A 15,091-nucleotide genomic window follows, 5' to 3' on the forward strand; every position below is an offset into this window, starting at 1 on the left:
CAAAGGAAGGACAAACAGGGAGAAGTTAGTATGTTTATTTCAACACGAGTATCGTGGGTAAAACAGATGAACTTAGAGCCTGAATCAATGCTTGGAACTCTGATGTGTAGGAAGGAACTGCAGATGCTGGTTTTTACCAAAGATAGGCACAAAATGCTGGAGTAACTTAGCAGGTCAGGCAGCATCTCTGGGGAAAAAAGAATAGGTGAGGTTTTGGGTCATCACCTATTCCTTTTCTCCAAAGATGCTGCCTGACCGGCTGAGTTACTCCAGCATTTTATGTTTATCTTGGAACTCTGTTGTTGCCATTAAGGAGATATGATTGCAAGAGGGACAGGACTGGCAGCTCCACGCTCCAAGGTTTCAATGATTCAGGCGTGATAGAGAGGGAGGTAAAAGAGGAGGCCGTCAAAGTATACAGTGCAATATTAATCTAATGCAGAAATGGGTGGAAATTGGTTATGTAATTTAATCCAAATAATCAGACTGGAGGCCTGTGACTAGTGTGCCTCAGGGTTCGGTGCTGGGCCCGTTACTGTTTGTCATCTATATCAATGATTTGCATGAAACATACATGACAAAATTAGCAAGTCTGCAGATGATACAAAAGTGGGCAGTGAAGATGTTTTGTGTAAAATTGAAGCAGGATCTTGATCAATTGGCCAGGTTGGTTGAGGAATAGTTGATGGAATTTAATACAGAGAAATGTGAGGTGTTGCATTTTGGGAAGTATAACATGGGTAGGACCTACACAGTGAATGCTGGGGCTCTGGGGAATGTTGTAGAGCAATTCTGGGAACAACCATTGCAAAAGAAGAAAGGTGTAAGCCCCGAGTTCAGAATTTAGAGAAGACTAGAACCTGTTGGGGAATACCTGGCTGGTGTTATTTCACACAGGAAGTATTTAGGTCCAAAATCTTGCAATTTTGCACAAGAAGCGATAATTTAGAACAGTAAATCAAATGTAGTGTTAGAAGTCAGTGTTATAATACATGTTTAAGTAACTCCAATGCTAATAAAGATTACGTTAAACTAAACCTTGGGTATGAGACTCTTTTTCCAGTTGGCCAGATAATACCCCATAGAGGTGTGGCACCTTCACGCCCACGTTAGTTTTGCATACAGCCTGTCACCGCTGGCGACTTGCCAGCAGTCTCATGAGAAGGTCCAGCCACAAGAGCTCAATAACAACTTCAAGGTCAGATGCACTAATTGGCCGTATCGGCACACGGGTTATGATTGGTGAGAATGTAGATAAGAGGCTTCTGGAATAAACGGAACACAAGGTGTCTGGCTCAGCTAAGTGTTATTTGTTCTTTGCTTTCTGTCGTGGGATTCAATTGATCCCACACCTGGTGACCCCGTTGCTACACGCAATCTTCCACTTACTCACGAAATGTATGATGACAAGAGGGATACAGTGTCCCAACTCTTTTCAAAACTAACGCCAGAGCAAGGTTTTCAATACCAGAAGCTCGATTTTACTCCCTCAAGGTCACGAGCCAACGGACAAAATCCGGGTTCCTGGCACCTCGTCTTCCAGAGCAGATCGCAGGTGCAGTAGAGGACGTGCTCCAGGAGGCTCTTAATCCTGAAGAAATGGCACCATATGACGTGCTTAAATCCGCTATCTTGGAGTGAACATAGCCCTCAAAGCAAGCCCGCATTTCGGTGCTGCTGGGAGATGATAAGCTCGGTGATAGGAGGCCATCACCAATGCTGTGGAGATGATGCTGGCTAGCGGGAGATGAAAAGATTGACGGCGATATCTGGAATCAGAAGTTGCTCCGCTGCATGCCTACACTGGTGCAGGGGCACCTGATAAATATTTTCAATCGGCTAGCATTGACGAGCTCGCAAAACTGGCTGACATTGTCATGGAGACAACCACTGCGTTGCAGATGACTGTGGTTAATGTAACAACAGGAAAGCCGGAAAATGCACAACAGTAATAGCAAATTGCAGCACTCACTGAGCAAGTCGAGGCTTTGGCAGCCAAGCAGAACCATCCCCGTTTCAGGTTTAACGCAAACCTTGGGGGTTGGAAGCGACAAGGCCCGGCAGTAGAGGCGACTGCTGCCCGTGGGCAAACCAGCCACCGCCTTTTTCTCAGCAACCACCTTTTGGGTGTGCAATATCTCATTGACTCCGGCGCCGAGGTGTCGGTCATTCCTCCCAGTTCCCGAGAGCATTTTCACCCTAACACCAGATGTGTTCTCACCTCTACGAACAATTCTAGCATACAGGCATTTGGTCAGAAATCAGTCACGCTCGACTTCGGTCTGCAGAGAACGTTTCGCTGGATTTTCACAATCGCCGACGTATCAAAAACCATTATCGGAGCGGATTTTCTTTCACACTTCTCTTTGCTGGTGGATTTTAAAAATCGCCTCTTAAGCGATTACTGCACCTGTGCACACGTGAACTGCATCTGCCGTCTGGCAGTGACTATCTCTCACCTTAGCAGCCTCCAACCCAGCACTGGCTCATATCAGGAGTTACTTAAACAATTTCCGCGACTATTAACTCTGCCTTACTGACACAACGATATCAAACACTCTGTCACACATCATATTCACACCCACAGCCCTCCAGTTTCGGCCCGAGCACGCAGGTTACCCGTAGATCGCCTCAAAGTTGCAACGGCCGAATTTGACCATATGTTGGAGCTCGGGATCATCCGCAGGTCTAAGAGCTGCTGGGCATCACCTCTTCACATGGTCCCGGAGAAGTCTCCAGGAGATTGGCCACCCTGTGGCCCCTACCGTTCACTAAACAATGCCACTATTCCAGATCGATACAGCATCCCACATTTGCAGGATTTCTGTGCAAGCCTACAGGATAAGCGGGTGTTGGCAAGCATCCATCTCGTGCGCACGTATTATCAAATTTCGGTCGAACCTGCCGATATTCCCAAGACAGCCGTGATCACTGCGTTTGGGACGTTCAAATTTCTATGGATGCCCTTTGGCTTATGGGACACAGCACTATTGTTCCAGCGTTTCATGGACCACATACTCTCCGGCCTCGATTTCGTCTATGCATACCTCAACGACGTGTTGGTAGTGAGCTCCAGCGAAGACGAACACAAGAAACACCTCGAATTACTGTTCCGGCGTCTCGACGAAAATGGTATTGTCATTAACACGAACAAATGCTTGTTTGGTGCTCGCAAACTCACTTTCCTCAGGCATCGCGTGACGGAGCACGGCAACCCGCTCGGCAAAGCAAAAGTGCAAGAAAGCCGAAACTACCCAGTGCCAAATTCGTTAAACCAATTATGCCGATTTTTGGGGATGATGAGTCTCTACCGCCGCTTTCTACCGAACGCCGCAGGTTCCCTATTACCCTTGACCAACTTACTCAAAGGTTCAAACATATCGTCTTCAAAGAAATAGTTGTGTTTACCCGAGGATGCAGTGCAAGCCTTCAGCACCGCCAAGAGGACCCTCACCAATGCAAATATGCTAGTCCATCAGAGGCCCAATGCCTTATTTTCACTCACCACTGATGCCTCCATCAACATCATGGGAGCCGTCATGGAGCAGCGAGTCAATGGCAGGAGGGAACCTCTGGCATTCATTTCGGCAAAATGATCACCCACTCAGATGAAGTACTGTATATTCAGGTGAGAACTTTTGGCTATGTACCTCGCCGTCAAGCATTTCCGCCATCTGTTGGAAGGCCGTTCCTTCATTATTTATACGGATCACCAACCGCTCACATACACTACTCGTATAAGTGTGGGGAGCTATTCACCGCTGGAAATCCGCCACATGGATTTAGTTCTGCAGTTCTCCAGTGACATCAGGCACATTCAAGGAAAAGCAAATCCGGTTGCCGACGCCCTATCAAGACTGGAGGTGGATGCTCTGAATGCAGCCACACTCATTGATTTTCATGCCATGGCTCACGCGCAGCATACTGATCCCGATCTTATTCATTATCATCGGACGCATACAGTCCTAAAATTGGAAGATATCGGTGACATGACAGAAATATTCGTATGTCACACTTCCACTGGCAAACCAAGGCCGTTTGTGCTTAGGACAATGTGTCGAGAAGTTTTCAGCACACTGCACAACTTATCACATCCGGGCAAGAAGGCTACGATGAAACTAATTTCCAAATGGTTCATCTGGCTTTTCATCAAGCCAAGTTGGATTATGGGCGAAGACTTGTTCACCGTGTCAACAATCCAACATCTCCAGGCACACTAGGACTCCTTTCAGTGAGTTTCTTGTACCGAACACACAATTCGATCACGTGCGCCTGGACTTGGTCGGCCCACTCCCACCGTCAAGAAACTACACATATCCGTTCACATGTGAAGACCAATTTACAAGATGCTATCCCAGTCATCAACATTTCAGCGGAAACAATAGCCTGTGCTTTTGTTGACTGATGAATTTCGGTCTTTGGGGTCCCAAGTACGATCATAACAGACCGAGGACCGCAATTCGAATCTATGCTGTTTCAAACACTAACCGACCTCTTGGGTACGAACCGGATTCGAATGAATGCGTATCATTCACAAGCGAACAGCCTGATTAAACGGTTCCATCGCCAGTTGAAAGCTGCTCTGGCAGCCGGAGGAGATGCGTCGAACTAGAGTGAACGGTTGCCTCTGGTTCTGATTGGCATTCGTACGGCGGTGAAAGCAGACCTAGGATGTTCGTCGTCGGAAATGGTTAACGGCACAACTCTGAAGCTGCCCGGCGAATTTGTTGAACCAATCCCCAGACAGATCCTATGATCCAAGCAGGTGTCTCGATCGATTACGGCAAACTACACAGCTAATCAGGCCAACACCGACATGGCGAACACCTGCAATGGTCTACAAGCCTGCTGACCTCCAATGCTGCACACATGCTTTGGTCCGATACGACGCTGTCCACCTACCTCTTTAGCAAGCATATGATGGCCCTTACCAAGTCATCCAACGTCTACCTAAACGTTTTGTGATCTGTCGGAACAGAAAAACTGACACCGTATCCATCAACCGGTTAAAACCAGCATACATCGAGAACCAACTGACTATCTCACCTCTGAACCGGCGAAGTCACAAGACCCCAACACTTCCTGTCAAAGACCTCCCACATTGCAGTACCAAACACGATCAGGCCGTAAAATCAACCGGGGCAGGACAAAGCCAGGCAGTCGCCACCTTGTATGACTCGGTGGCTGAGGGGGGAGCTGTGGCGCCTTCACGCCCACGTTGGTTTTGCATATAGCCTGTCACCACTGGCAACTTGCCAGCAGCCTCACGAGAAGGTCCAGCCACAAGAGCTCAATAACAACTCCAAGGTCAGATGCCCTAATTGGCCTAATCTGCACATGGGTTATGATTGGTGAGAATGTAGCTAAAAGAGGCTTCTGGAATAAACGGGACCACAAGGTCTCTGGCTCAGCTAAGTGTCGTTTGTTCTTTGCTTTCTGATGTGGGATTCAGTTGATCCCACAGAGGTAATAGGGTTGATATTTTGGCTGGGTTGAGTGGTCAATTATTTGTGCTCCCACCATGTCAGAATCACAGACTTGTAAAACAAAATGGCAGTTAGAGGATGTAAATTCAACCAGGGGCAAGGGTGAACTCAGTGATGGGAGTTAAGTGTCCCTCTTGTGAATTGACCCAAAGGGATTGAACAGGAATTTGGGTGGGAAAACAGTCATTAAGGATTTAAGATGTCGCCTCTCACGTGCCACCCCTCCACCCACCCCGAAAGCAAATTTGAACCACCAGACTCCTATCACAATCACCTCCCTGGTAAGATCTATATCTTTGACCAAATTAATTTAATCAAGTATACACTCAGATATAACAAATCAATGTACATGTTTCAGAGCTGCTTTTTATTAAGTATCATTCAACCATTGTATGCCCACCACGATTCTTTATCAAACCCCTGAGACAATTTGGCATAGAATCTACCAGATTCTGACTATTTCCAAGTATTTTTCATCTCAATACCACTGATGAATTATGGCCTTGGTGAGCTGTCTCATGGTACAGTCCTTTCTTTGCCCTGTCCCCTTGACAATTGACCACAAATTCTCAATCAGATTCAAGTCAGGGGAGTTACCAGGCCAGTCAAGATACGTATCCCTTTCTGGTGAAAAAAATAGGGTCACCATCTTTGATGTGGCATGGTGCAAGGTCTTACTTGAATATCCAAGATCCATCTGGAAAAGATCTTACCATCACTGACACCACTCTTAATGATATTTTGCGACAATCTCATCATTCCGTCAACTGGTTGTAATGGACCAACACCATAGTAGCTGAAACAACTCCAGAATATCTTCTTTTCAGAACGATTGACGGACAGGTCTATGTGGAATTTTCTCACCAGCTCTCCGACTGATTTCTTAACATGTTGGCTACATTGGCCATGAATCAGGAAATGGCTTTTGTCACTAAATAACACCTTTCCGCAGTCCTTACATGTCCAATATATTTCTTTTTCATTTGTTTATTTTTCATCGCAGTAGTTAGAGGTTGTTTTTTCACAGGTCTTCTGGCTATACGACTAGCTTCAATAAGGCTCACAGTGCTTGAGATTGAGACCCCAGCTGCCGCCATATTGTTCTTCAGGGCATCACTTATGAATGAATGAATGAATGAATGAATGAATGAATGAATGAATGAATGAATGAATGAATGAATGATACTTTATTATCACATGTGACATGCCCCTGTGAGATTCTTTGTTTCGCATACTCAAGATATGCAAAGAGCTGCCACATAAAGGGCGCCAACAAAGTTACAAAGTATTCCATTGTAACACAAAGTATTCCATTTGTGGTCCCTCTTTGTTCTCGGCTTTCCCACCACGCCGGGTCACCCTTTGTTCTCAGCAGCGCATCCAACTTCCGGCAGCCACGTGGCCCATCCTGGCTCTTGCACCCACATGACTCCCTCAACCTCCGACACCATCTTCATCCTTGACAACAGACCCCTTCCTCGTCTTTGACCGCTGACCCTTTCCTCGTCCTTGACCGTTGATCCCTTGCTCGTCCTCGTCCACTGACCTCTTCCTCGACCCCTTCCTCGACCGCTGACCCCCTCCTCGTCCTTGACCGCTGACCTCTTCCCCATCCTTGACCGGAGACCCCTTCCTTATACTTGACCGGAGACCCCTTCCTCATCCTTGACCAGAGACCCCTTTCACATCCTTGACCAGAGACCCCTTCCCCATCCTTGACCAGAGACCCCTTCCCCATCCTTCACCGGAGACCCCTTCCTCATACTTGACCGGAGACCCCTTCCTCATCCTTGACCAGAGACCCCTTCCTCATCCTTGACCAGAGACCCCTTCCTCATCCTTGACCGGAGACCCCTTCCTCATCCTTGACCAGAGACCCCTTCCTCGACCACCGACTTCTTCCTCGTCCTCCGACCTCTTCATCGTCCTCAACCGCTGACCCCTTGCTTGACCGCCGACCCCTTTCTCGTCTGCTTCCTCGACCGCTGACGCCTTCCTCGACCGCTGATCTCTTCCTCAATCGCCGACCCCTTCCTCATTCTCGACCGCCGACCCCTTCCTCGACCGCTGACCCCTTCCTCGTTCTCCACCGCTGAACCCTTCCTCGTCCTCGACCGCTGACCCCTTCCTCGACTGCCGACCCCTTCCTCGACTGCCGACCCCTCGTCCTTCTCAAATGATGATCAAGCAGCAGGTGGATGATGCAATACTGACACAAATTGGTATTTTGTCTTTAACTTATTTTGAATGTTATCGGTTTTGCTTCATGCTTTGTATCATCACATGTTAAGTCGTATGTTAAGTTATAGCCATTTTTTGTAGTCTTAGGTTACCATTTCATCCCATGCATCATTTGAGTCAGTTCCAAACTATCTTCATCCAGGTGCGTTGATGCATTCCATTTTCACACCCAATTATTTTGTCCTTGCTCATTAGTATTCGAGTCAACCCTGAGTTTCATCCCCATCTTCTACAATTCATGCTGGTTCTTTCTGTGAATTGGATTAGTCTATTTCTGTAGGATTCCTCCATTCCCTGTGTTCTGATTTGTTGCTGTTCAACGCTAATTGATTTTTCTACTCTACATTGCCATCCAACCGAAACCAAATTTCACAGAAATCGCTGGAAATTAATACCCAGAGAATGAAAAATGACCAGAAGAACATTTTTGGGAGAGATTTATAGGGTTTCGCAAAAATATAAGAACAAATACTGGTCATAGAAACTTATTGCATGAAAAAATAACAATTCGTAATTTAAGATTGGATTAACCAAATGTGGGCCTTGCATTACACTTGATTAAATTGCCCATGGTTCAATTAATTTGTATAAAGATGTTGAAACTGTACAGTAATAGGTGAGTGTTCAGTGTGGGGAAGGTGCATTGGGATTATCTAGATGCCCCTTATGGGTAAAAAATGACTGAAAAGTATTAGAGAATCATAAAACCATCGGACTTAATATCGGGAAGAGGCTGGGAGAGCACAGGCAAAAACAAGCCTCTAAGCTTACCTGAGAGCACTTTGGGAAAAATTGAGATTTCAAACTTAAACAGTTCATTGTTCTTTATCTCTCTACATCATAATCTATATCTCTCATTTCCCTTTTCCATTACTTTGTTTGTTTGCCAGCTCAGAAAGGTACCTAGTTTGGCTCAAGGAAGATTGTGGGGGAGTTATTAGTAAAGCTTTGGGAATGATCCTGGGATTTCCAATAATCCCACTAAACAAAATTGGTTGAAAGTCTTCTTGGTAAAAAAACATTATACAGATAAGATTAGGACCAGAAGAGGGTCCATCTTATTCTGCAGAAAACAGAGATTAATCCATACAACTATTTGTATGGCTATACTCTGTAGAAATGATTTATAACATGGCGCAAACATCTGTGTTGTATGAAATGAAATACAGCCAAGGGTAATTGTGATCCAAGTCACTAAATGCTAAATGGATCAAGGGGGGCACTGCAGCTGCAAGGCTCACAGATAAACCTTTGCAAGAATGATGTGACAATAAGTCAACTTTGGTAAATTCTGAGAATAGAAGTCAATATTACATGAACTCTCTAGTCTGATACAAAGAATAAGGGAACCAGAGAGCCCAAAGTCATGCATAAGTGCACTTAAACATGAAAATCCTGAATTTACTACTAAAGATAATCTGTCTTCAGCAATGAAGATGTAGAATTAACCTAGCTACCTGCATGCAACACTGAAAGCAAATGAAAATAATTGATTGTTTCCTGTTAAACATGAAGCCTTTAATTAAGTTGTAATCATCACTACCCCTGAATGACTTCCCTGATTCTGAAAGGTCTTATTCCTTCAGACCCATGCTCTGCTGAGTCCTGTCTCCTGAACATCCTACAACTCCATTCCATTAATGACTAAAAACAAAGATTATATTTAAAAACTCAACAGAATCTATTTTCATGTAATCCCCCCATGAAATGAATGCAGAGTACATCTCAACCCAAATTTAGGGCGGCACAGTGGCGCAGCGGTAGAGTTGCTGCCTTACAGCGAATGCAGCGCCGGAGACTCAGGTTCGATCCTGACTACGTCTCCTGGCGCCGTCTGTACGGAGTTTGTACGTTCTCCCCGTGACCTGCGTGGGTTTTCTCCGAGATCTTCCGTTTCCTCCCACACTCCAAAGATGTACAAGTATGTAGGTTAATTGGCTGGGCATATGTAAAAAAAAAAAAAAAAATTGTCCCTAGTGTGTGTAGGATAGTGTTAATGTGCGGGGATCGCTGGGCGGCGCAAACCCGGTGGGCCGAAGGACCTGTTTCCGCGCTGTATCTCTAAATCTAAAAATCAAATCTAACTGCCAGGGAATCAGAGGATAAAGCAGGGTGACAGATGTGCCATTTAGGTCCAATACTTACCTCAAAACAGCAAGTTCCTTTAGTCAAACTTTATGGTCCGACCTTTTCTATTTTGCCTAGTGAGGACTGATCAGTTTCTATTATGACTTTCCCATCCCCAAGTTATGGATTCAATATAGAAGGCTGCAAATTCAAAGTGGCATTAAACATTAAAGGAAATCTGTGATTTGGTATATTCTAAAGCCTTGCAGGTGAAAATTAAACTTTAGGGTGAATGGGAAATTTGAAAGGAAGGTACATACCATTCCACTACCCTAGGACTATTGTGCACCATTGCGCATTACAGGTCAATGTCAATTATTCCATGATCAGTCTGTTTCTTGCTCCCCTTCAGAAGAAACAGCAATAAGCCAATAAGCCCCTCCGCTTTTCAATCATATGATGGCTCATCTAACCTTTGCCTCAACACTGTTCTTGTAGTTTAAATGCCCGTCGATCGCTGCCTGTAATGTATTCAGTGCATTACCTCTGCATCTCTCCCAAATCCAAATAAACAAACTTCTGGAGGACTCGGCCAGTTATTGCGATGTTGCAGCAGCCTGACCCGCTGAGTTCCACCAACGCATCGTTTATCGCTCAAGATTCCAGCATCTGCAGTCCCATCCGTCTCTCTTATCTAGTTTATCTCCCTTTCTCGCTCTCTTTTTCCCATGTCGGTGTTTCTCCTTCACCACCGCTCCCTTTTCAGGTTTATGCTTCCCACTCCCCTTCACCGTCCACGTTTTGTTTGCTTTCTACCGCTTCACCTGTTTATTATTCTCAGGACACACAGATGTTCATTGGCCGTGGAAACGAGCAATAAATCAACTACTTTAGACCGAAGGGTCTCGACCCGAAACATCACCCATTTCTTCTCTCCAGAGACGCTGCCTGTCCCGCAGAGTTACTCCAACATTTAGCGTTTATCTTCGGTGTAAACGATCATCTGTAGTTCCTTCCTACACATCAAACCAGACCCCCCCCCCCCCCCCCCGCTCAATGAGAGCGGCTCTCCAAAAGAAAGCGGATGCGTCGAATGGCCACGGGATTTGCTGGCTTGTTTTGGGAGAAGATGCGCATTTAAACGCATACGACAATTCATGCAACAGGTTGTTGCGTTGGGCAGCACGGCGCTGGGAAGGATGATGACGGTGCAAAAGGGATATTTAAAAGCGGAATGTATGAACACCCGCTGGGGAAAGGAACAATTTGCAGAGCCGAGAGGGTCGGGCTGGAGAAGCCTGAAGCTGCAAGCGGCCAGATACACCCGCGGTCACGTCTCTCCACCCCTCCCCTCTCCTCTCATCCCATCCCCTCTCATTTCCTCCCCTCTCATCCCCTCTCCTTTCCTCCCCTCCTCTCATCCCCTCTCCCCTCCTCTCATCCCCTCTCATCTCAGCTCATCCCCTCCCCTCCTCTCATCCCCTCACCCCTCCTCATCCCCTCTCATCTCAGCTCATCCGCTCTCATCTCATCCCCTCTCCTCCCCTCATCCCCTCCTCTCCTCTCATCTCCTCTCCTCTCCACTCTCATTCCCTCTAATCCCCTCCTCTCATCCCCTCCTCTCATCCCCTCTCCTCTCATCCCCTCTCCTCTCATCCCCTCTCCTCTCCTCTCATCCCCTCCCCTCTCATCCCCTCTCCTCTCATCCCCTCTCCTCTCCTCTCCTCTCATCCCCTCTCCTCTCATCCCCTCTCATCCCCTCTCCTCTCCTCCCCTCTCCTCTCATCCCCTCTCATCCCCTCTCCTCTCATCCCCTCTCCTCTCATCCCCTCCCCTCTCCTCTCATCCCCTCTCCTCTCATCCCCTCTCCTCTCATCCCCTCTCCTCTCATCCCCTCTCCTCTCATCCCCTCTCCTCTCATCCCCTCTCCTCTCATCCCCTCTCCCCTCCTCTCATCCCCTCTCCTCTCATCCCCTCTCCTCTCCTCCCATCTCGCATCTCCCCTCCACCGTCGCCGCCGACCTGCTGCGCCACCAGCGAGCCGGCGGAGGACGAGAGCCCCCCCCCCGGCCTGGAGTAATGAGCGGCCCTCACCTGGTCTGCCGCCACAGGAAGGTCTGGATGGGCAGCGGGATGCCGCGGCCGCACTCCCGCTCGGCATCCTCCGAGCTCTTCCGTTTCACCATCGTCGAAGCTGAAGAAACCCTTCTCCCTCCCTCTCCTCCTCCTCCCCCCTAATGGCCGCCTCTCCCTCCGCCCCCCTCCCCCTCCCCCTCCTCCCCTCAGGCCGCCCCCTCCCCTCCCCAACGGTCTCGGCACCTGCCCTGCGCGCGGGCAGCGCCTCGCCCTCTAACGGTCGCCTCCCCCTAACGGTCGCCAGCGTCGACACCTGCGCACAGACCGTTCCCCTCCCCTCCCCTCCCCTCCCCTCCCCTCCCCTCCCCCCGCCTGGTCCAGAACTCGGGAGATAGCCACAAAATGCCGGGCTTACTCAGCGGGTCAGGCAGCGTCTCTGAAGAGAAGCAACGGGTGACGTTTCGGGTCGAGACCCTTCTTCTGACTGAAAGTCACGGGATATCGCAGAGATATGGCAGGGTAAGGTGTGAAAACGAAACATCAAAGCAGGGGACCATGGACAGGGCCAAGGCAAATGCAGCCAGAATGGATCATTCATTGTGAGCTTGGGGAAGTTGACAACGCAGCAAACATTTAATCAGACTGTCAAGTGTTGCTCACTTCCTGGTCGTGGCGATATAATATAGGAAGGAACTGCAGATGCTGGTTTACTTCGTAGACACAAAATGCTGGAGTACCTCAGTGGGACTTGCAGCTTCTCTGGAGAGAAGCAATGGGTGATGTTTCGGGTGGAGACCCTTCTTCAGACTGAGCAGTCACTGCGAGTTCCTTATGGCTTGCATTTCATCATGCCAGCCAAAATGCAGCCCCAGATCAGTGTTGAGCAGATTGATTGCTCAAGTGGGCTCTCACAGCAGCATTTGCACTTTGCCTCGGTGGTTAATTCCACACCAAGCCATGGGATATAAGAGGTCACTCTAATAGTTTCACTGTTGTATAAGTGCCATTTGACCGGTGAGTCCTCAGCCTCGCACCACTGTGTGAACATAGGCACTTGTGCTTAGTCCCGTAGACATGTCCCTATGTCCTTAGTAGACATAAGATTCTGTCTTCCCCTTTTTTGCTTGACTGCATGTCTTCACCCACCCAGGTTATTTCTCTGTGTAGGATTGAACTGCAGATGCTGGTTTACACTGAAGATAAGACACAAAATGCTAGAGTGCACAAAATCCTGCGCAGTGGGACAGGCAGCATTCCTTTCTCCAGAGATGTGCCTGTCCCACTGAGTTACTCCAGCATTTTGTGTCTAGCTCCGGTTATTTCTCTCCATGGTAACAATCTCAACTGCCAGCAATCAATATTGAGCTTGCTATCATTCAAAAATCTCAAGCCTTGGAAAAAATAAATAGAAATATAAGTGATTGTTTAAATGATGAGAGATGGTAAAGTGCTTTTGAGTCCTTGTACATGTTAATACCTATGCACATCATGCAAATAGGAAGGCCTGTATTGCAAGAGGATTTGAGTATTGTGCACAAGTTTGTCCCTCTTGTGTGCAGGCAGGTTTAACTCTAGCTAAGGAAATATACCCTTTCAGCAAAGGAGTTCAACAAAGGTTCTCCAGATCAATCCCTGGGAATTATCCTGAGAGGAGAGTTTAGGCATAGGGTTATACTCTGAAGACAGGTCCCAACCCAAAATGTCGCTTATCCATTCCCGACACAGATGCTGACTGACCTGCTGAGTTACTCCAGCACTTTGCATTTTAGTCAAGATTCCAGCATCTGTAGTTCCTTGTGTCTTACACTCTTGTATTTGGAAGAATGAGAAGTGATCTCATTGAAATGTACAAAATTCTTACAGGATAGTTGTGGGGATTGATGTTTCCTCTTGCTAGGGTATCTCAAACAAGACCTCAGTCATAAATCTGGGCCTAGCCATTCAGAACTGATCAGAAGATATTTCTTCACTTGGTTAGAGAATTGGTGAATATTTTCAAATCATGGATTAATAGATTTCTGCATGTTAAGAGAACCAAGGAATGGGCAAGGAAACCAATGCTGAGATATGATAAACCACGATCTTACTTAACAGAAGAAAATGGGACTGGAAACATTGAAAATAGGTGCAGGAGTAGGCCATTCGGTTGTTCGAGCCAGCTGATCATACAAAATCAGTACCCTGTTCCTGCTTTCTCCCCATATCCCTTGATTCTGTTAGCCCTAAGAGCTATATCTAACTCTCTCTAAGTGGCTTCTCCTGTTTATTTTCTATTCCTTATCGACTGATAAAACATATAGAAATTATTAACAGCAATGATTTATTTCCATTTTTTTATTCGCCATATTTTCTCTTAACTCTGCCTGAAGAGAATATATGCTTATTTTTGCCTACTTTGAAAAAATTATAGAATCTGCTTGCCGTGTTCTAACCAGCTCAAACTCATGATCTCGTTTTCTATCCATCCACTTCTTAATCATTTTTGACAAATTCTTAAACCTGCCACTCCTCAGGCTAGCTGATTGCATTATGTGCATTAATACATTATATTTAGGATGAAACTGCAGATGCTGGTTTACACTGAAGATAGACACAAACTGCTGGAGTAACTCAGCGGGACACGCAGCATCTCTGGAGAGAAGGAATGGGTGTCCCTCGTGGGTGTAGGATAGTGTTAATGTGCGGGGATTGCTGGTCGGCGCGGACCCAGTGGGCCGAAAGGGCCTGTTTGCGCGCTGTAGCTCTAAACTAAACTAAACTATATCTGATATAGTGGAAAGTAAAGAGGGATTTGCCTAGTTTCTGCCACAGGGTTATTTATTGCTAGGCCTCCTCCACTGCCACCTACCTGAATAGCAGTGGTCAAAACATTTCTCCCTGCATAGCAGTGAGGATTTCATCCATCCACAAGCACAATAGCCATGGTCTGCAATATACATTAACACCAAGAGCTCTGTGGAAAACAGCATTATCCACTACACATTTTGAACTAAAGGCTGTGATTCTACGAATTGAAGAAGTCTATGGAGCATTCTCCTCAAACAGATTTTTTTTTCCATCCTGCATCTGGTAGATGATGGCATGCAACCCATGACCTTAAGCAACATGCCCACAACAAACCATTCTTCAGTGCAGATTGATGGTGAAGGAAACCTGCATCTAGCCTTAAATTTTCATTGGCCACATTGCCATACTTACCACCTGATAAAAGTTGGTATAAG

At 46.8% G+C, this 15,091-nt stretch overlaps 1 protein-coding gene across 4 annotated transcripts in view; it reads right to left on the reverse strand.

The window, feature by feature from the left end:
* unc80 (unc-80 homolog (C. elegans)) overlaps nucleotides 1–12,045 on the reverse strand; it is a 253,548-nt gene extending 241,503 nt beyond the window's left edge. For all 4 annotated transcript variants that reach the window (XM_078404204.1, XM_078404202.1, XM_078404203.1 and 1 more), the window contains exon 1: nucleotides 11,889–12,045. In XM_078404204.1, the coding sequence (XP_078260330.1) occupies nucleotides 11,889–11,980 (92 nt within the window). In that variant the 5' untranslated portion in view covers nucleotides 11,981–12,045. The remainder of the gene's footprint in view (nucleotides 1–11,888) is intronic.
* Nucleotides 12,046–15,091: the final 3,046 nt, after the last annotated feature.

The sequence above is a fragment of the Rhinoraja longicauda genome, chromosome 8 (genome assembly GCF_053455715.1).
Source record: "Rhinoraja longicauda isolate Sanriku21f chromosome 8, sRhiLon1.1, whole genome shotgun sequence".
NCBI lineage: Eukaryota > Metazoa > Chordata > Chondrichthyes > Rajiformes > Arhynchobatidae > Rhinoraja > Rhinoraja longicauda.